This window comes from Pseudophryne corroboree, chromosome 7 (genome assembly GCF_028390025.1).
Source record: "Pseudophryne corroboree isolate aPseCor3 chromosome 7, aPseCor3.hap2, whole genome shotgun sequence".
NCBI lineage: Eukaryota > Metazoa > Chordata > Amphibia > Anura > Myobatrachidae > Pseudophryne > Pseudophryne corroboree.
The window spans coordinates 514407575-514430451 of NC_086450.1; the positions used below are offsets into that span (position 1 = coordinate 514407575).

At 49.3% G+C, this 22877-nt stretch overlaps 2 protein-coding genes across 3 annotated transcripts in view; both read right to left on the bottom strand.

Moving 5' to 3' along the window:
* The window catches only part of TBC1D10B (TBC1 domain family member 10B), a 95127-nt gene extending 80841 nt beyond the window's left edge, over positions 1–14286 (bottom strand). Inside the window, exons 1-3 of the mRNA XM_063935483.1 lie at positions 11405–14286; positions 7679–7778; positions 6968–7075 (exon numbers count right to left, since the gene is read on the bottom strand). Coding sequence (XP_063791553.1) covers positions 6968–7075; positions 7679–7778; positions 11405–14178 — 2982 coding nt within the window. The 5' untranslated portion in view covers positions 14179–14286. The remainder of the gene's footprint in view (positions 1–6967; positions 7076–7678; positions 7779–11404) is intronic.
* A 4545-nt stretch (positions 14287–18831) lies between these two features.
* LOC134943974 (putative nuclease HARBI1) lies at positions 18832–22160 on the bottom strand. Of its 2 annotated transcripts, none has more exons than XM_063932527.1 (5): positions 22143–22160; positions 21293–21407; positions 20836–21208; positions 20505–20526; positions 18832–19203 (listed from the first exon to the last, which is right to left on the bottom strand). In XM_063932527.1, the coding sequence occupies exons 1-4, from the start codon at positions 22155–22157 to the stop codon at positions 20523–20525; spliced, it is 507 nt and encodes a 168-aa protein (XP_063788597.1). In that variant the 5' UTR covers positions 22158–22160; the 3' UTR covers positions 18832–19203; positions 20505–20522. The 2 variants fall into 2 exon arrangements, with proteins under 2 accessions (XP_063788597.1, XP_063788596.1); XM_063932526.1 differs by having other exon boundaries at positions 21293–22043; positions 22143–22159.
* Positions 22161–22877: the final 717 nt, after the last annotated feature.

Here is a 22877-nt window from a genome sequence, read left to right on the forward strand (position 1 = left end):
GTGATGTGGGCACTGTGGGTGTATAATGGACACTGTGTGGGTATAGAGGGTGATGTGGGCACTGTGGGTGTATAATGAGCACTGTGTGGGTATGGAGGGTGTTGTGGGCACTGTGGGTGTATAATGAGCACTGTGTGGGCATGGAGGGTGATGTGGGCACTGTGGGTGTATAATGAGCACTGTGTGGGTATGGAGGGTGATGTGGGCACTGTGGGTGTATAATGAGCACTGTGTGGGTATGAGGGTGTTGTGGGCACTGTGGGTGTATAATGAGCACTGTGTGGGTATGGAGGGTGTTATGGGCACTGTGGGGGTATAATGAGCACTGTGTGGGCACCGTGGGGTGTGTACATGCGCTGGGTGAGGGGGCGCGTTGCTCACAAGTGACCCTTCTACCAGACCAGTCTCCCGGCCCCGCCGTACATTCAGTCACAGCAATGTAACCCGCTCCCGCGTCTCCGCCATCTTCCAAGCGACTTCCCACCAGCAGGACTGAAAAGCGGTGCAGCCCCCGGAGCAGCGCGCTGGCGGGCAGGAGGAGGGGCCTCTCAGACGAGCTTCCATAGGGAGACACCGGATGGGGAGGCGCTGCCGGCGGCGATCGGATGAAGAGACAGGCACTGAGGAATTGTATTGGATGACTGCCTGCAGCGCTATAGCGTGTATTTTGCGATCACTGCTGCGCCACGCCCTGATTCATGGCGACACTCGCAAGTCATTTACATTACATACATTACAGGGACAGGATTTTACAAGAACGTTTTATTACTGTTTTTATTTGGTTTATTTGGATACGTTTTATAAAAAATAGGAATTTACTTACCGATAATTCTATTTCTCGTAGTCCGTAGTGGATGCTGGGGACTCCGTCAGGACCATGGGGAATAGCGGCTCCGCAGGAGACAGGGCACAAAAGTAAAAGCTTTAGGATCAGGTGGTGTGCACTGGCTCCTCCCCCCACGACCCCCCTCCAAGCCTCAGTTAGGTACTGTGCCCGGACGAGCGTACACAATAAGGAAGGATTTTGAATCCCGGGTAAGACTCATACCAGCCACACCAATCACACTGTACCACCTGTGATCTGAACCCAGTTAACAGCATGATAACAGAGGAGCCTCTGAAAAGATGGCTCAAACAATAATAACCCGATTTTTGTAACAATAACTATGTACAAGTAATGCAGACAATCCGCACTTGGGATGGGCGCCCAGCATCCACTACGGACTACGAGAAATAGAATTATCGGTAAGTAAATTCCTATTTTCTCTAACGTCCTAAGTGGATGCTGGGGACTCCGTCAGGACCATGGGGATTATACCAAAGCTCCCAAACGGGCGGGAGAGTGCGGATGACTCTGCAGCACCGAGTGAGAGAACTCCAGGTCCTCCTCAGCCAGGGTGTGCCCCAAACCAAGTAGCAGCTCGGCAAAGTTGTAAAGCCGAGACCCCTCGGGCAGCCGCCCAAGATGAGCCCACCTTCCTTGTGGAATGGGCATTTACATATTTTGGCTGTGGCAGGCCTGCCACAGAATGTGCAAGCTGAATTGTACTACACATCCAACTAGCAATCGTCTGCTTAGAAGCAAGAGCACCCAGTTTGTTGGGTGCATACAGGATAACAGCAAGTCAGTTTTCCTGACTCCAGCCGTCCTGGAAACCTATATTTTCAGGGCCCTGACAACATCTAGCAACTTGGAGTCCTCCAAGTCCCTAGTAGCCGCAGGTACCACAATAAGCTGGTTCAGGTGAAACGCTGACACCACCTTAGGGAGAAACTGGGGACGAGTCCGCAGCTCTGCCCTGTCCGAATGGACAATCAGATATGGGCTTTTGTGAGACAAAGCCGCCAATTCTGACACTCGCCTGGCCGAGGCCAGGGCCAACATCATGGTCACTTTCCATGTGAGATATTTCAAATCCACAGATTTGAGCGGTTTAAACCAATGTGATTTGAGGAATCCCAGAACTACGTTGAGATCCCACAGTGCCACTGGAGGCACAAAAGGGGGTTGTATATGCAGTACTCCCTTGACAAACTTCTGGACTTCAGGAACTGAAGCCAATTCTTTCTAGAAGAAAATCGACAGGGCCGAAATTTGAACCTTAATGGACCCCAATTTGAGGCCCATAGACACTCCTGTTTGCAGGAAATGCAGGAATCGACCGAGTTGAAATTTCTTCGTGGGGCCTTCCTGGCCTCACACCACGCAACATATTTTCGCCACCTGTGGTGATAATGTTGTGCGGTCACCTCCTTCCTGGCTTTGACCAGGGTAGGAATGACCTCTTCCGGAATGCCTTTTTCCCTTAGGATCCGGCGTTCAACCGCCATGTCGTCAAACGCAGCCGCGGTAAGTCTTGGAACAGACATGGTACTTGCTGAAGCAAGTCCCTTCTTAGCGGCAGAGGCCATGAGTCCTCTGTGAGCATCTCTTGAAGTTCCGGGTACCAAGTCCTTCTTGGCCAATCCGGAGCCACGAGTATAGTTCTTACTCCTCTACGTCTTATAATTCTCAGTACCTTAGGTATGAGAAGCAGAGGAGGGAACACATACACCGACTGGTACACCCATGGTGTTACCAGAACTTCCACAGCTATTGCCTGAGGGTCTCTTGACCTGGCGCAATACCTGTCCAGTTTTTTCTTCAGGCGGGACGCCATCATGTCCACCTTTGGTCTTTCCCAACGGTTCACAATCATGTGGAAGACTTCCCGATGAAGTCCCCACTCTCCCGGGTGGAGGTCGTGCTGAGGAAGTCTGCTTCCCAGTTGTCCACTCCCGGAATGAACACTGCTGACAGTGCTATCACATGATTTTCCGCCCAGCGAAGAATCCTTGCAGTTTCTGCCATTGCCCTCCTGCTTCTTGTGCCGCCCTGTCTGTTTACGTGGGCGACTGCCGTGATGTTGTCCCACTGGATCAATACCGGCTGACCTTGAAGCAGAGGTCTTGCTAAGCTTAGAGCATTGTAAATTGCTCTTAGCTCCAGTATATTTATGTGGAGAGAAGTCTCCAGACTTGATCACACTCCCTGGAATTTTTTTTCCTTGTGTGACTGCTCCCCAGCCTTTCAGGCTGGCATCCGTGGTCACCAGGACCCAGTCCTAAATGCCGAATCTGTGGCCCTTTAGTAGATGAGCACTCTGCAGCCACCACAGAAGAGACACCCTTGTCCTTGGAGACAGGGTTATCCGCTGATGCATCTGAAGATGCGATCCGGACCATTTTTCCAGCAGATCCCACTGAAAAGTTCTTGCGTTAAATCTGCCGAATGGAATCGCTTCGTAAGAAGCCACCATTTTTCCCAGGACCCCTGTGCAATGATGCACTGACACTTTTCCTGGTTTTAGGAGGTTCCTGACTAGCTCGGATAACTCCCTGGCTTTCTCCTCCGGGAGAAACACCTTTTTCTGGACTGTGTCCAGAATCATCCCTAGGAACAGCAGACGTGTCGTCGGAGACAGCTGCGATTTTGGAATATTTAGAATCCACCCGTGCTGTCGTAGAACTACTTGAGATAGTGCTACTCCGACCTCCAACTGTTCTCTGGACCTTGCCCTTATCAGGAGATCGTCCAAGTAAGGGATAATTAAGACGCCTTTTCTTCGAAGAAGAATCATCATTTCGGCCATTACCTTGGTAAAGACCCGGGGTGCCGTGGACAATCCAAACGGCAGCGTCTGAAACTGATAGTGACAGTTTTGTACCACGAACCTGAGGTACCCTTGGTGAGAAGGGCAAATTGGGACATGGAGGTAAGCATCCTTGATGTCCAGGGACACCATATAGTCCCCTTCTTCCTGGTTCGCTATCACTGCTCTGAGTGACTCCATCTTGATTTGAACCTTTGTATGTAAGTGTTCAAATATTTCAGATTTATAGTGTGGAATAATACCCCTTTCCTTGTTGTAGGAGGGGTACTTTGATTATCACCTGCTGGGAATACAGCTTGTGAATTGTTTCCAATACTGCCTCCCTGTCGGAGGGAGACGTTGGTAAAGCAGACTTCAGGAACCTGCGAGGGGGAGACGTCTCAAATTTCCAATCTGTACCCCTGGGATACTACTTGTAGGATCCATGGGTCCACTTGCGAGTGAGCCCACTGCGCGCTGAAACTCTTAAGACGACCCCCCCACCGCACCTGAGTCCGCTTGTACGGCCCCAGCGTCATGCTGAGGACTTGGCAAAAGCGGTGGAGGGCTTCTGTTCCTGGGAATGGGCTGCCTGCTGCAGTCTTCTTCCCTTTCCTCTATCCCTGGGCAGATATGACTGGCCTTTTGCCTGCTTGCCCTTATGGGGACGAAAGGACTGAGGCTGAAAAGACGGTGTCTTTTTCTGCTGAGATGTGACTTGGGGTAAAAAAGGTGGATTTTTCAGCTGTTGCCGTGGCCACCAGGTCCGATGGACCGACCCCAAATAACTCCTCCCTTTTATACGGCAATACTTCCATGTGCCGTTTGGAATCTGCATCACCTGACCACTGTCGTGTCCATAAACATCTTCTGGCAGATATGGACATCGCACTTACTCTTGATGCCAGAGTGCAAATATCCCTCTGTGCATCTCGCATATATAGAAATGCATCCTTTAAATGCTCTATAGTCAATAAAATACTGTCCCTGTCAAGGGTATCAATATTTTCAGTCAGGGAATCCGACCAAGCCACCCCAGCGCTGCACATCCAGGCTGAGGCGATCGCTGGTCGCAGTATAACACCAGTATGTGTGTATATACTTTTTAGGATATTTTCCAGCCTCCTATCAGCTGGCTCCTTGAGGGCGGCCGTATCTGGAGACGGTAACGCCACTTGTTTTGATAAGCGTGTGAGCGCCTTATCCACCCTAAGGGGTGTTTCCCAACGCGCCCTAACTTCTGGCGGGAAAGGGTATAACGCCAATAATTTTCTATCGGGGGAAACCCACGCATCATCACACACTTCATTTAATTTATCTGATTCAGGAAAAACTACAGGTAGTTTTTTCACACCCCACATAATACCCTCTTTTGTGGTACTTGTAGTATCAGAAATATGTAACACCTCCTTCATTGCCCTTAACATGTAACGTGTGGCCCAAATGGAAAATACGTTTGTTTCTTCACCGTCGACACTGGAGTCAGTGTCCGTGTCTGTGTCTGTGTCGACCGACTGAGGTAAATGGGCGTTTTAAAGCCCCTGACGGTGTTTGAGACGCCTGGACAGGTACTAATTGGTTTGCCGGCCGTCTCATGTCGTCAACCGACCTTGCAGCGTGTTGACATTATCACGTAATTCCCTAAATAAGCCATCCATTCCGGTGTCGACTCCCTAGAGAGTGACATCACCATTACAGGCAATTGCTCCGCCTCCTCACCAACATCGTCCTCATACATGTCGACACACACGTACCGACACACAGCACACACACAGGGAATGCTCTGATAGAGGACAGGACCCCACTAGCCCTTTGGGGAGACAGAGGGAGAGTTTGCCAGCACACACCAAAACGCTATATTATACAGGGACAACCTTATATAAGTGTTTTCCCTTATAGCATCTTAATATATAATAATATCGCCAAATAAGTGCCCCCCCTCTCTGTTTTAACCCTGTTTCTGTAGTGCAGTGCAGGGGAGAGCCTGGGAGCCTTCCTAGCAGCGGAGCTGTGTAGGAAAATGGCGCTGTGTGCTGAGGAGAATAGGCCCCGCCCCCTTTTCGGCGGGCTTCTTCTCCCGTTTTTCTGACAACCTGGCAGGGGTTAAATACATCCATATAGCCCCAGGGGCTATATGTGATGTATTTTTAGCCAGCATAGGTACTTTCATTGCTGCCCAGGGCGCCCCCCCAAGCGCCCTGCACCCTCATTGACCGTTGGTGACCGTTGGTGCTAAGTGTGCTGAGAGCAATGGCGCACAGCTGCAGTGCTGTGCGCTACCTCATGAAGACTGAGAAGTCTTCAGCCGCCGATTTCTGGACCTCTTCTCTCTTCAGCATCTGCAAGGGGGTCGGCGGCGCGGCTCCGGTGACCCATCCAGGCTGTACCTGTGATCGTCCCTCTGGAGCTAGTGTCCAGTAGCCTAAGAAGCCAATCCATCCTGCACGCAGGTGAGTTTTCTTCTCTCCCCTAAGTCCCTCGTAGCAGTGAGCCTGTTGCCAGCAGGACTCACTGAAAATAAAAAACCTAACAAAACTTTTACTCTAAGCAGCTCTTTAGGAGAGCCACCTAGATTACACCCTTCTCGGCCGGGCACAAAAACCTAACTGAGGCTTGGAGGGGGGTCGTGGGGGGAGGAGCCAGTGCACACCACCTGATCCTAAAGCTTTTACTTTTGTGCCCTGTCTCCTGCGGAGCCGCTATTCCCCATGGTCCTGACGGAGTCCCCAGCATCCACTTAGGACGTCAGAGAAATCCAATTTAAATAAAAAGAAAAGAAAAAAAACACTTTTTCCAGCATATTTTTCACAGCACCCCTAGGCCAAAAGCTTCATTCAGGTATGTATGTAGGTATAGTGATACCCCTGTTCCTAGCACAGTGGAAAGCATTACACCGCTGGGAGGCCCAACCCCAGGAGCACCACACCGCTGGGAGGCCCAACCCCAGGAGTAAAACAACGCTGGGAGGCCCAACCCCAGGAGCACCACACCGCTGGGAGGCCCAACCCCAGGAGCACCACACCGCTGGGAGGCCCAACCCAAGGAGCACCACACCGCTGGGAGGCCCAACCCCAGGAGCACCACACCGCTGGGAGGCCCAACCCCAGGAGCACCACACCGCTGGGAGGCCCAACCCCAGGAGCACCACACCGCTGGGAGGCCCAACCCCAGGAGCACCACACCGCTGGGAGGCCCAACCCCAGGAGCACCACACCGCTGGGAGGCCCAACCCCAGGAGCCTGGGAGGCCCACATTAAAGTTCTTTCCATGTACTGCATCTATTTGCACTGTCATTTCCAAGTCCCACCACCCAACAAAGCCAGTTCTCTTCTCACCTCAAATTTGCCCATGTTGTTTTTCAGAAGTTCATCACTGTTGGAGAGATACTGCCAGGCTCTGGCTCGCAGAGACGATGGGATCCCCTTCCTGCATCGCAGCTTTACCTGCAAGGTGAGAGGACGGGAGACACAGTGATGAAAGGAAATGCTACACAGGGTGGAGGGAGAGACACAACAGGGTGGAGGGGACGGCCCCACAGGGTGGTGGGAGAGACAACAGGATGGAGGGGAAAAGGCTCCACAGAGTGAAGGGCGAGGACCCACAGCATGGAGACCTTACAGGGTGCAGGAGGAGGCCACCACAATGTGCTCAGAGAGGAGGGAAAGGCACAGGGTGGAAGGGATGCTCGTCATTCAGCCGAGAGTTTTACTTTTACTAAGGATTCCTGAGTGACTACTTTCCCGGCAGCTGGGAATCTGTGCCAGGAAAACCCCTCCTCATGTCCTGTACAGGGGACAATGCTACATCAAAGAGGAGGTGTCCACAGGTAACCTTCTCCAAGACTGCCCCTTTTCCAGTGGTTCTCAAACTTGGTCCTCAGAACCCCACACTGTTCATGTTTTCCAGGTAACCCGGCAGTAGCATTGTGTATGACCAACAGTCACATTTCACACATCCACAGGTGACCTGGAAAACATGACCTGTGTGGGGTCCTGAGGACAGAGTTTCAGAACCTGCGCCCCATCCAATATTGATGCTGAGCTCACCTTCTGAAATCGCCGAGTCAGCCACTTATCCCAATGGCTGAACATGTCCAACCACTTCAGTTCTCGTTGACGGGCAATTTCCAAAGAGACTGTGCCCTCACTGCAGGAGACAATGACAAAACACAGCAATCCAGTTACCATCACACCCTGTGTCATATACAGTCCCTCAGTCACCATCACACCCTGTGTCATATACAGCCCCTCACCATCACACCCTGTGTCATATAAAGCCCCTCAGTCACCATCACACCCTGTGTCATATACAGCCCCTCAGTCACCATCACCCCGTGTCATATACAGCCCCTCAGTCACCATCACACCCTGTGTCATATACAGCCCCTCACCATCACACCCTGTGTCATATACAGCCCCTCAGTCACCATCACACCCTGTGTCATATACAGCCCCTCAGTCACCATCACCCCGTGTCATATACAGCCCCTCAGTCACCATCACACCCTGTATCATATACAGTCCCTCAGTCACCATCATACCCTGTGTCATATACAGCCCCTCAGTTACCATCACACCCTGTGTCATATACAGTCCCTCAGTCACCATCACACCCTGTGTCATATACAGTCCCTCAGTCACCATCACACCCTGTGTCATATACAGCCCCTCAGTTACCATCACACCCTGTGTCATATACAGCCCCTCAGTCACCATCACACCCTGTGTCATATACAGCCCCTCAGTTACCATCACACCCTGTGTCATATACAGCCCCTCAGTCACCATCACACCCTGTGTCATATACAGCCCCTCAGTCACCATCACACCCTGTGTCATATACAGCCCCTCAGTTACCATCACACCCTGTGTCATATACAGCCCCTCAGTTACCATCACACCCTGTGTCATATACAGCCCCTCAGTTACCATCACACCCTGTGTCATATACAGCCCCTCAGTTACCATCACACCCTGTGTCATATACAGTCCCTCAGTCACCATCACACCCTGTGTCATATACAGCCCCTCACCATCACACCCTGTGTCATATACAGCCCCTCAGTCACCATCACACCCTGTGTCATATACAGCCCCTCAGTCACCATCACCCCGTGTCATATACAGCCCCTCAGTCACCATCACACCCTGTATCATATACAGTCCCTCAGTCACCATCACACCCTGTGTCATATACAGCCCCTCAGTTACCATCACACCCTGTGTCATATACAGTCCCTCAGTCACCATCACACCCTGTGTCATATACAGTCCCTCAGTCACCATCACACCCTGTGTCATATACAGCCCCTCAGTCACCATCACACCCTGTGTCATAAACAGTCCCTCAGTCACCATTACACCCTGTGTCATATACAGTCCCTCAGTCACCATTACACCCTGTGTCATATACAGTCCCTCAGTCACCATCACACCCTGTGTCATATACAGCCCCTCAGTCACCATCACACCCTGTGTCATATACAGCCCCTCAGTCACCATCACACCCTGTGTCATATACAGCCCCTCAGTCACCATCACACCCTGTGTCATATACAGCCCCTCAGTCACCATCACACCCTGTGTCATATACAGCCCCTCAGTCACCATCACACCCTGTGTCATATACAGTCTCTCACCATCACACCGTGTGTCATATACAGACCCTCAGTCACCATCACACCCTGTGTCATATACAGTCCCTCAGTTACCATCACACCCTGTGTCATATACAGTCCCTCAGTCACCATCACACCCTGTGTCATATACAGCCCCTCAGTCACCATCACACCCTGTGTCATATACAGCCCCTCAGTCACCATCACCCCCTGTGTCATATACAGCATCTCAGTCACCATCACACCCTGTGTCATATACAGTCCCTCAGTCACCATCACACCCTGTATCATATACAGTCCCTCAGTCACCATCACACCCTGTGTCATATACAGCCCCTCAGTCACCATCACACCCTGTGTCATCTACAGCCCCTCAGTCACCATCACACCCTGTGTCATATACAGCCCCTCAGTCACCATCACACCCTGTGTCATATACAGCCCCTCAGTTACCATCACACCCTGTGTCATATACAGCCCCTCAGTCACCATCACACCCTGTGTCATATACAGCCCCTCACCATCACACCCTGTGTCATATACAGTCCCTCAGTCACCATCACACCCTGTGTCATATACAGTCTCTCACCATCACACCGTGTGTCATATACAGACCCTCAGTCACCATCACACCCTGTGTCATATACAGCCCCTCAGTCACCATCACACCCTGTGTCATATACAGCCCCTCACCATCACCCCCTGTGTCATATACAGTCCCTCAGTCACCATTACACCCTGTGTCATATACAGCCCCTCAGTCACCATCACACCCTGTGTCATATACAGCCCCTCAGTCACCATCACACCCTGTGTCATATACAGTCCCTCAGTCACCATTACACCCTGTGTCATATACAGTCCCTCAGTCACCATCACACCCTGTGTCATATACAGTCCCTCAGTCACCATCACACCCTGTGTCATATACAGCCCCTCAGTCACCATCACACCCTGTGTCATAAACAGTCCCTCAGTCACCATTACACCCTGTGTCATATACAGTCCCTCAGTCACCATTACACCCTGTGTCATATACAGCCCCTCAGTTACCATCACACCCTGTGTCATATACAGTCCCTCAGTTACCATCACACCCTGTGTCATATACAGTCCCTCAGTCACCATCACACCCTGTGTCATATACAGCCCCTCAGTCACCATCACACCCTGTGTCATATACAGCCCCTCAGTTACCATCACACCCTGTGTCATATACAGTCCCTCAGTTACCATCACACCCTGTGTCATATACAGCCCCTCAGTCACCATCACACCCTGTGTCATATACAGTCCCTCAGTCACCATCACACCCTGTGTCATATACAGCCCCTCAGTTACCATCACACCCTGTGTCATATACAGCCCCTCAGTTACCATCACACCCTGTGTCATATACAGCCCCTCAGTCACCATCACACCCTGTGTCATATACAGTCTCTCACCATCACACCGTGTGTCATATACAGACCCTCAGTCACCATCACACCCTGTGTCATATACAGCCCCTCAGTTACCATCACACCCTGTGTCATATACAGTCCCTCAGTTACCATCACACCCTGTGTCATATACAGTCCCTCAGTCACCATCACACCCTGTGTCATATACAGCCCCTCAGTCACCATCACACCCTGTGTCATATACAGCCCCTCAGTTACCATCACACCCTGTGTCATATACAGTCCCTCAGTTACCATCACACCCTGTGTCATATACAGCCCCTCAGTCACCATCACACCCTGTGTCATATACAGTCCCTCAGTCACCATCACACCCTGTGTCATATACAGCCCCTCAGTTACCATCACACCCTGTGTCATATACAGCCCCTCAGTTACCATCACACCCTGTGTCATATACAGCCCCTCAGTCACCATCACACCCTGTGTCATATACAGTCTCTCACCATCACACCGTGTGTCATATACAGACCCTCAGTCACCATCACACCCTGTGTCATATACAGCCCCTCAGTCACCATCACACCCTGTGTCATATACAGCCCCTCAGTTACCATCACACCCTGTGTCATATACAGCCCCTCAGTTACCATCACACCCTGTGTCATATACAGTTCCCCAGACTCCTATATGCCGTTCTCACACAGAACACAAGAAGACGTTGTAGATGGTGCCATACTGCTGTCACTGACCCGTTGCCACTGAACTGATTTCCTCCCAGGAATCCATACTTGTCGGTCCTCTTATACGGTAAGCCGTTAATCTCCGAATCAGAGCCGAGGGAGCTGGCATCATCCAGCATGCTGAGAGACTCCAGCGTACCAGACATCAGACTGACAGAGTCCAGGTAACTGAGTGTGTCTGGAGCAGGAACCTTGGACCTGTAGCTGGACAAAGAGGTTGTTTCATGGCTGAGAGATGTCTCCTGCTCACGGGGTGGCAGCGGATGACCAGGGTACAGGACAGATCTGGGTGGAATAGGGAGCGGGGGTTTGGAGGACATGTTCCTGTGAGGACTAAAAGAGTCATGAGCACGAATTGGGGAAAGCGACAACTCTCCGTGAGATGACTGTGCGACATTATGCACGCCGGACATACCAGCGTCCTGCATCTGCTGGCTGGGGACACCTGGTTGGAGACCTGTAACGCTCAGCATGATGATTTCTGGGGGAACTGTTATACTGCTCTGCGCGGTAGCACTCTGCGCTATTCCTCCTGGTGGAAGAGTGGTAATGCTCTGCAAGTTTCCTTCTGGTGGGACAGTGGCAGCGCTCTGCACGTTTCCTCCTGGTGGGACAGTGGCAGCGCTCTGCACATTTCCTCCTGGTGGGACAGTGGCAGCGCTCTGCACATTTCCTTCTGGTGGGACAGTGGCAGCGCTCTGCACGTTTCCTCCTGGTGGGACAGTGGCAGCGTTCTGAACGTTTCCTCCTGGTGGGACAGTGGAAGCGCTCTGCATGTTTCCTTCTGGTGGGACAGTGGCAGCGCTCTGCACATTTCCTCCTGGTGGGACAGTGGCAGCGCTCTGCACGTTTCCTTCTGGTGGGACAGTGGAAGCGCTCTGCATGTTTCCTCCAGGTGGGACAGTGGCAGCGCTCTGCACATTTCCTCCTGGTGGGACAGTGGCAGCGCTCTGCACGTTTCCTTCTGGTGGGACAGTGGCAGCGCTCTGCACGTTTCCTCCTGGTGGGACAGTGGCAGCGTTCTGAACGTTTCCTCCTGGTGGGACAGTGGCAGCGCTCTGCACGATTCCTTCTGGTGGGACAGTGGCAGTGCTCTGCACTTTCACTTCTGGTGGGAGAGTGACAGCGCTCTGCACGGTTCCTTCTGGTGGGAGAGTGGCAGCGCTATGCACGGTTCCTTCTGGTGGGAGAGTGGCAGCGCTATGCACGGTTCCTTCTGGTGGGAGAGTGGCAGCGCCCTGCACGGTTCCTTGTGGTGTGAGAGTGGCAGCGCTCTGCACGGTTCCTTGTGGTGGGAGAGTGGCAGCGCTCTGCACGGTTCCCTCAGATTGGAGAGTTGGAACGCTCTGCCTGACATCTTCCAATGAAAGAGAATATCCTACCGGTGGGACAGATGTATCGGTGACTCTTCCCAGTGGGAGAGAGGCTTGGCTCTGCATGATACCATCTGAAAGAGATGAATCGGTCACGCATCTGGAGGCAACGCTATGTGTCGATAGCAGAACATTTTGTGGTTCTGCAGCTGCAGAGCTCTGGCTCACACTGTCCCGCTGTGACACAGAGACCTGCACAGTTTCCCCCTGCCGTTGTATCGCTCTATCTTCCAGTGTTACAGATTTCTGGGGCGACATCCTGGGGATATGTATCACGGCTTTCTGTGGTAATATACTGTGGGAATGCAGCAGTGACTCCTGGGGTGATGGCTCCGCTGTTACAGTATATGGATGAGGCGTCCCCTGGCCCAGTATTGAGGCACTGTCTGCAGGTAAAGTCTCTGGGTTTTGCACTGGAGGGTTCTCTGCGGGTGACGCTCCCAGACCCGGTATTACGGTGCTCGGTAACGGTGCTTTCCTCCAGCTGGGCACTGAGGCACTGTGTGACATTGCCTCCCCCGTGCTGGGCACTGAATTTCCCCAGCTGGGCACTGAGACGCTGTGAGATGGTGCCTCCCCCCAGTTGGTCACTGAGGCGCTGTGTGATGGTGACTCCCACCTGCTGAGCAATGAGGCGCTGTGTGAAGATGGTTCCCTCCAGCTGGGTACTGAGGCGCTGTGAGATGGTGCCTCCCCCCAGTTGGTCACTGAGGCGCTGTGCGATGGTGCCTCCCACCTGCTGGGCAATGAGGCGATGTGTGAAGATGGCTCCCTCCAGCTGGGTACTGACGAGCTGTGAAATGTTGTCTCCCCCTTGCTGGGCACTGAGGCACTCTGAGATGGTGCCTCCCCTCGGCTGGTCACTGTGACGCTTTGAGAAAGTGCCTCTCCCTTGCTGGAAACTGAGGCGCTGTGTGATGGTGCCTCTCCCCGACTGGGTACTGAGGCGCTGTGAGACGAAACCTCCCCCCAACTGGGCAACGAGGCGCCGTGTGATGTTGTCTCCTCCTGGCTGGGCACTGAGGCATTGTGAGACGGTGCCTCCCCCCAGCTGGGCACTGAGGTACTGTGTGATGGTGCCTCCACCCATCTGGGCAATGAGGTGCTGTGTGATGGTGCCTCCCCTTGGCTGGGCACTGAGGTGCTGTGTGATGGTGCCTCCCCTTGGTTGGGCAATGAGGCGCTGTGTGATGGTGCCTCCCCCTGGCTGGGCACTGAGGTGCTCTCCCGGCTCTGCATCACGATCAGCACCCTCTGGGTGACCGTGTTCCGCTCGGGGGTCCCCGGTTTCCCATCCCAGGGTCCTCTCCTGGCAGGACTCAGAGGCCGGCGGTCTTCCGAGCCCCTGCGGGGAGGGGGCACGGGCCGGGGCCCCGGGGGGGAGGAGCAAGGTCCGGGTGGCGGCTCCATGTCGGGGCGTTGGTGTAATGAACGGGGCCGGCGGCTGAGGGGCGCACCGGCCCGGACTGACAGGGGACAGAACCGACCAATGAGAAACAGGGTTGCTTAGGGAAGGAAAAGGGCGTGATCTTACCTTGAGCCAGTCACAGAAGAGAATGCAGCCGTGGCGAGCAGCTGAGATGAAACACGGCCAGCGATTGGCAAATCTCAGCTGCAGCCGTCCAATCAGACGCCAGGAACGTAATGTGCGCAGAAGGGAGGGGCCGGAACAGGGAACAGGAAGTAAGTCGCTCCAAAGGGTGGAGCCTCAGCCAATCATCGCTTGGAGTTCGACCGACACTGGCCAATCACAGCTAAGAGGTGGGAGATAACGGCAAATGCTAAGAAAGATTCTTCAATATCTTTATTTACAGGGAGAAGTGAACAACAATGAGCAAACGAACATGGCGGCTGTGCCTAGTTTTAAGAGAAGGCCCTCACTCCAATGCCCTGTGCCCCAGACTCACTGACTGGTTTCCCCAATACCCCTAGTCTCCTCACTGTACCCCAATATCTCACCTGTACCTCACTGTCACCCTCCAGTACCCCTCTATGTGCCCCATTCCTCTCACAGTTGTACCCTGATACCCCCTATGTACCCCAATATCTCACCTGTACCTCACACACCTCACTGTCACCCTATAATACCCATCTATGTGCCCCATTCCTCTCACAGTTGCACCCTAATACCCCATATGTACCCCAATATCTCACCTGTACCTCACACACCTCACTGTCACCCTCTATGTGCCCCATTCCCCTCACAGGTGTACCCTAATACCCCATATGTACCCCCATATCTCACCTGTACCTCACATACCTCACTGTCACCCTCCAGTACCCCTCTATGTGCCCCATTCCTCTCACAGGTGTACCCTGATACCCCCTATGTACCCCAATATCTCACCTGTACCTCACACACCTCACTGTCACCCTATAATACCCATCTATGTGCCCCATTCCTCTCACAGTTGTACCCTGATACCCCCTATGTACCCCAATATCTCACCTGTACCTCACACACCTCACTGTCACCCTATAATACCCATCTATGTGCCCCATTCCTCTCACAGTTGCACCCTAATACCCCATATGTACCCCAATATCTCACCTGTACCTCACACACCTCACTGTCACCCTCTATGTGCCCCATTCCCCTCACAGGTGTACCCTAATACCCCATATGTACCCCCATATCTCACCTGTACCTCACATACCTCACTGTCACCCTCCAGTACCCCTCTATGTGCCCCATTCCTCTCACAGGTGTACCCTGATACCCCCTATGTACCCCAATATCTCACCTGTACCTCACACACCTCACTGTCACCCTATAATACCCATCTATGTGCCCCATTCCTCTCACAGTTGTACCCTGATACCCCCTATGTACCCCAATATCTCACCTGTACCTCACACACCTCACTGTCACCCTATAATACCCATCTATGTGCCCCATTCCTCTCACAGTTGCACCCTAATACCCCATATGTACCCCAATATCTCACCTGTACCTCACACACCTCACTGTCACCCTCTATGTGCCCCATTCCCCTCACAGGTGTACCCTAATACCCCATATGTACCCCCATATCTCACCTGTACCTCACATACCTCACTGTCACCCTCCAGTACCCCTCTATGTGCCCCTTTCCTCTCACAGGTGTACCCTGATACCCCCTATGTACCCCAATATCTCACCTGTACCTCACACGCCTCACTGTCACCCTCCAGTACCCCTCTATGTGCCCCATTCCTCTCACAGGTGTACCCTAAGACCCCTATGTACCCCAATATCTTACACACCTCACTGTCACCCTCCAATACCCCTCTATGTGACCCATTCCTTTCACAGGTGTACCCTAAGACCCTTATGTACCCCAATATCTCACCTGTACCTCACACACCTCACTGTCAACCTCTAGTACCCCTCTATGTGCCCCATTCCTCTCATGGATGTACCCTGATACCCCCTATGTACCCCAATATCTCACCTGTACCTCACACACCTCACTGTCACCCTCCAGTACCCCTCTATGTGCCCCATTCATCTCACAGGTATACCCTGATACCCCCTATGTACCCCAATATCTCACCTGTACCTCACACACCTCACTGTAATCCTCCAATACCCCTCTATGTGCCCCATTCCTCTCACAGGTGTACCCTAATACCCCCTATGTACCCCAATATCTCACACACCTCGCTGTTACCCTCCAATACCCTAAATATATAAAGGTAGGTGGGTATATTTGGAGCTAGATGCTAAAAAGTACATGTAAAGCTGTGTCTTCGGTTAGTGTTATTCCTTTGCTTCCTTTTGAGACCTTTTTCCCATATACACGAGATTGCAGAAACAGGTTCTGAATGCAACTGGACAGCAAAGAAGCTGAAATTTATTGCACACAAATACTTACCATGGCCCTCATTCCGAGTTGTTCGCTAAGTTTTTCGTTCGCACAACCTATCAGTAAAGTTGCGTTAATGTAGTAAATTTGCGAACATCCGCCCCCAACGTATTTTTGCTCATTCGCACGCATTATTACACAAAGTGGGCGTACGGCAAATGACATCGCAGCAATGCGAAATCCTCGCAGCAATGCGAACCCATCGCATTAACACATACTTCTTCGTAAAAATACTAAGTTGTAGTAGATTTACACATTTTTCAGTTAAAGTGCTCACTTTTGCTGAGAAACGCAGCACAATTTGTTTTTATACTATTAAGTGGACTAACACCTTCCAATTAAAAGTCCACAAGCCCTCCTCAATAACAAATCCAATTAGTGAATGATTTGAAATGTTCATGATCAATTAAGTATTTGTTTAAATACCTGAAGTGCACTTTGTAGCCATAAAAGAGCCTCCTTTTATTTACATGTTTAATATAAATATAGATGTTTGCAATGTGCTTGGTCTAATGTGTTTTCTGAATTTATTAAAGTAGAGTTTTTGTATGTGAATGAAGGTGTTTGCATGTTTATTTAGCCAATAACATGTTTTATTTGGTGTTTTAAAATAACTTACGTTAGATGTTTGAAATGTTTAAGGTAAAAAATGTTTGTTCTGCAATCTGCTGTTCCTTTATTGCATTAATAAATAATAAAGAGCCGCTGAAGTATTTAAATTTAGTAGTTTATTTTTTTTTTTTACTGTAATAATGATAATATCCTTTTTTTTTTTTTTTTTTTTTAAATCACAAAATTAACAAAATTTTTCAATTGCGTCCACAAGACCCAACAAGGCCTGGAGATGGAGCCTCATGTTGGAAACAATCTCCTGCAACGATGTGGGATCTCCAACGGCAACATCTGAAATTAAGAGATAACATAAACATTACTAACTTACTCACATTGCTTATTATCCAAGCAAGGCACAAAGCACACTTTAATGCAGGCAGGTCCAAACTGCATCCCTCAAGCTTGTGTGAAACTACATATACCAGCATGCGTTGACTCAGTTTTGGGGCCAGGGAATGCCAAACCTGTGTCAGGGCATGCTGGGATGTGTAGTTTCTCAACAGTTGCAGTTGCGCAGTTTGGACAGGCCTGCTTAATGGCAAAGTTGATACATCATGGCTGTTTTATGGTACAATCATTAGCCGAAAAACACACAAGCCTGCTCAGGCTTTTTTTGTTACTTATTACAGTTTTCTTGACCATGGGGTACATTTACTACTATGTGAGTTCATTTTAAGATGTAGCGTCGCCCATAGCAAACAAGCCAAAATAAGATTATTATCTTGTAGAAGTGGTTCCCCAATTGTAAAGATTAATTGTATTGGTTGTTATGGGCGACATCCCATGTTAAAGATAACTTCCATCTTCGTCACTGTTACACCATGTTGGCATTCATTCTCATCTTTTTTTTTTTTTTTTTTTTTTAAGGGGTTTGGTCCTGCCTCATCACACTGCATATCAACATCTTCAGAAGGCCAACATATCATAGCATTCCCACACTCCCTGAAAGCTGCCCTTACTAAATAAGTGCAAACAGGTTTGACTTGAACAATTAGTCATTTTGTGAATGTAACTTTCACACCACAAATCAGTGTGTCATTAGGCTGCATAACAAAGTGAAGCATGTGATTTGTAAGTGCAAATATTAAGACTACACAGGCACAAGTGTCAAAGACCAACAACATACTAAACTCCACTCAGGTCTAACTGTTTAGCAGAAAATCTAACACATATAAACCCTGTTGTCCTGGCAACCCTGGCTACCTAATGAGTGTCAACCTAGAGTGGACACACAAAACATTGCACACATACACACTGTACATATAATGACACTCACAAATATGTAAAGGCAACATGTACACCATGAAGAAAAACACAAATATTTGTCCTTGGCCCAAGAATTCAAACAGTACAACACTGCATGTTTTGTCATTGTAAGTGTAAGTGGGTAATAATTTGTAAAAATTTTAAAAAAACTTACTTTCCACGGCAACCTGAAGACTCCCTGAACGGTCTTCAGGGGCTTCCTCTGCCCATTCACTGGGTGGGGATGTTGGCTGGATGGGGGAAGGCGGCTGGATGGGGGAAGGAGGAGGGATTGGGGAAGGAGGCTGGATGGGGGAAGGAGGCTGGATTTGGACTGCAATTTCAGAGGGGGGGTCTGATTGAGAGGGCGAGGGGGGCGGAGAGAAAGTTAATGCAATAGAGGGTGAGGGGGGTTGAGATGGTGATGTAGAAGTTGAAGGAGAAGGGGTATGGGAAGGAGGAGAAGGGGTCCCAGAAAGAGATGGAGAGGTGTGGTGAGAAGGGGAGTGGAAAGTGGAGTGGGCCAGGGAAGCTGAGGGGGACTGGGAAGCTGATGGGGACTGGGAAGATGAGGGGGACTGGGAAGCTGAGGGGGACTGGGAAGCTGAGGGGGACTGGGAAGCTGAGTGGGACTGTGAAGGGGAGGGGGAGTGAGAAGGGGAGGGGGAGTGAGAAGGGGAGGGGGACTGGGAAGGGGAAGGGGGCGGAGAGTTGTGCCGTTGTTGTTGTCCTATAATGATATTATTGACAACATTTAGTTTACATGAGAAATTACATAGTAAACACTTTGAATTATCAATGTTCTGTTCCATGTAAAATTCAGTGTTTATAAAAATAGAAAAGCAAACATGTTAAGATCCTCTTCATGTTGGCCACAGCAAACAAAATGAGTCCAAACTTTTACTTTGAAGCTCATTCCTTAATCTAGTCCATTGAGTCATAGTGATTGGTCTAGGCAACATCACCAGATCACTATTCAAGGCACCTTATTATATAGCCAGCACTGATCAAGTATTTGTGTACAGTTTCCTGGCTGGTTCTTATTTCTTGAAAACATGCACTTGTTTGGTGACAGTTTGCTACAGTCAGTACTGTTTGCCCTAACCACACACACTGTCCTATTTTCCAAAAAAGGACACTCAAGGTTGCAATTAGCCTACCACTTAGTGTAAATTGTGGGTAATTCCAAGGGGATTACAGCAGGAATATAGTTTGCAATTGGCCAGAACCATGTGCACTGCAGGGGAGGCAGATATAACATGTGCAGAGAGAGTTAGATTTGGGTGGCTTATTTTATTCTGTGCTGGGTAAATACAGGCTGCTTTATTTTAACACTGCAAATTATTTTGCAGATTGAACACACCCCACCCAAATCTTACTCTCTCTGCACATGTTACATATGCTTCCCCTGCAGTGCACATGGTTTAGCCCAATTGTTCACTAAATTCCTGCTGCAATCAACTTGGAATTTCCCCCATTAGCACAATTTATGCTAATAATCTTATGTAATGTAACTTACTTCGTGTATGCATAGTTCGGATTTGCTGGCGGATCTCCGCCAACAGATCGGGAGTCCTCCTGCGGAGATCACTCCACCTCCTCTCAAGTTGTATGATTGTCCGCCTGCTGCGGACGCGAGTCCGCAGCAGGCGGCGGACCTCCGCGTAGGCCTCGCGCTTCACCCGATTGGGGATGAAGCGCCCAACGCGGCCTACGCGGCGGTCCATCACCGCAACCAGCACGCGGAGCTCCCGCCTGGTGAACGGTGCTGCACGCATCATGGCAATGGCGTTTTCCTTATTTGGGCATATATTTATAGTGTCTGTTAGCATGTGATTGGTCCAAAATCTATGTTGTCATTTCTAATAACTTTATTAATCTTTGCAATGCTGTGAAGAGCAGAGTGTTATTTCGCACGAGCGGAAATACGCATTCGCAGAAGCAAATATTTATCATAAACAAAATTTAAATAAAAACACAGACACAGAGACACAGTTTATTTAAAATTACTATACATATCTGTGTACTCACCACAGTTCGTGTGATCATTCAGCTGGACAGTCACAAAGTGGGAAACATTGAGTATCATTTGTTTGTGTGTTTGTTTACATAATCAGGATTTGAGGATATAAAACAAATAAGGACACTATTTAGCAACATTACATTATTTGGTTTTCTAACTAAACATTGTAAACTTAACGTGTTTGCGGAATTTGACGCCAACAAAAATTACCCATTCCAACACAACAAAAGCCTTACACAATCACTTTACAATATCATACAAAATGTCATCATTGTTAAAAAAACATAAGCATACTGTGTTTTAAAATTTATAAAACTAGAAAATATCAAAACACTATACCTGAAATATTCGGCAACAATCCTTGCCCTCACTTGGCTCCCCCTCCGTGTAACACTCCCCCCACCGAAATGTCGAACAACCCCTGGCTCCTCATCAGGCAATTCCTCTGCCTGAGGAAGCTCTACACTACTCCTTACCGCGATATTATGTAGTATTGCGCACAGGACCACTATTTTACTTGCCATCTCCGGCGAATACATGATGTCGCCACCAGTGCGGTGGAGCACACGAAACCGCCCTTTAAGGACACCAATTGTGCGCTCCACCAGCTGCCTAGTGGCAGTAAGCGCGGAGTTAAATGCCATCTGTGGTCCTGGCCTGGGATTACGGTAAGGAGTCATGAGCCAGGGGGTGCAAGGATATCCACGGTCTCCTGTTGGAAGAGAAGGCAAAATTTTGTAATATTAAATTTGTCAAGTTACTGTTTTTAGTAACAAATATTTGAGCAACAACTCACCCAATAACCACATGTCTGCTCGTTGACTTGATCTTAATCTCTGCCATATCCCTGATTGTCTAATGACATATGCATCATGTGAACTTCCAGTAAATTTTGCATTCAGGGAAAGGATCTGGAGGGATGGCCCACAAACAACCATTACATTCAGAGAATGAAACAGTTTCCTGTTTCTATAAATTTCTTCATTATGTCTTGGTGGCTGAATAGCAACATGTGTGCCATCCACAACCCCAATAACATGTGGGAAGCGACTACCACCTTCCTCAAATTGCCGCTTCACCACATCTAGGGCACCAACATCCAAAGGCATATCAATGAATTGCTTCACCCGCTTTAGGAAAGCCTGGCAGACACGCCGCAGGACCTTACTGAACTGGCCCTGCGACATGCCAACCAGGTCTCCCACAACATGCTGATATGAGGCTGTAGCCAAAAAATGTAACACTGCAAGGAATTGTGTCAATGGTGGTATTGCTGTAGGATACCGAATTTCAGACTCCAGATCACTCTCTATTATGGAGAGAGTGTCTAGGATTAGATGTGGTGGCAGCCTGTATCTACGCACCACCACATCATCTGGCATACCAAAAAGTAGGACACGGGTTCGGAAAATTGGTGGCCTAGCACGCCTCCGTTGCCTTGGTTGATGAGGAGCCGGCTGTGGTTGTGGGGCTGGCGGTTGGGGTGGGAGTGCTGGCGTGGGTTGGGGAGGTAGGGCTTCTGCAGCAATAAATATTGACATAACACACTTTTTTTAAAAAGAAAAAAAACGAGGTGAAAAATACAAAAACAACTTCTAAAAAATATTCAAACAATAAATGTTGTAAAAAATGTTGTGGAAACTTACTGCAGGAGCGTACATTTTTTCTGTGTGGAATTCATGGCCAAAATGTGAAATTAATAAAAAGAAAAATTTTAAAAATATGTTATTTTTACAAATAAAAAAAAAATAAAAAAACCATTTCTGAGCATCAAATACATCACAAACACCAATTAAAAAAACAAACAAAAATAAATAAAACATTTAGTAGCTAGTCCAGGAAACACAAACACTACTTTGCAGATCAATCCTGGGAAACAAAAATTCTATTTTAGACAAAATGGAAAACAAACAGAATCACCACACTTTTAAGAAACACAAACAGCAAACCAAAACACAGGCCAAGGGCACTTACCTGCTCCAAAAAAAAGAAAGACTTGGTGTTCAGTAGCACACCCAGAAAATAAATGAAACCAGGGATATTTCTCCCAAAAGCAAACACCTACAAGAGAACACAAATGACAGTCAAAAAACAGCATACAGACCATTAAAACTAAACAGGCACCAACACAGGCCAAGGGCACTTACCTGCTCCAAAAAAAAGAAAGACTTGGTGTTCAGTAGCACACCCAGAAAATAAATGAAACCAGGGATATTTCTCCCAAAAGCAAACACCTACAAGAGAACACAAATGACAGTCAAAACAAAGAAGCACAGGTTTATTTTCACAAATGGACTAGCAAAATAGTTATTTTTAAAAAATATTTAAAACCTAAAAAATTAAAATAAAAATTTTGACAAAACTCCAAAAAAACAACAACC

Coding starts and splice junctions, on each gene's coding strand:
- LOC134943974 (XM_063932526.1), bottom strand. Junction 21,209..21,292: donor AGCAGACATGTGGTTATTGG/GTGAGTTGTTGC, acceptor CTCTTCCAACAG/GAGACCGTGGATATCCTTGC.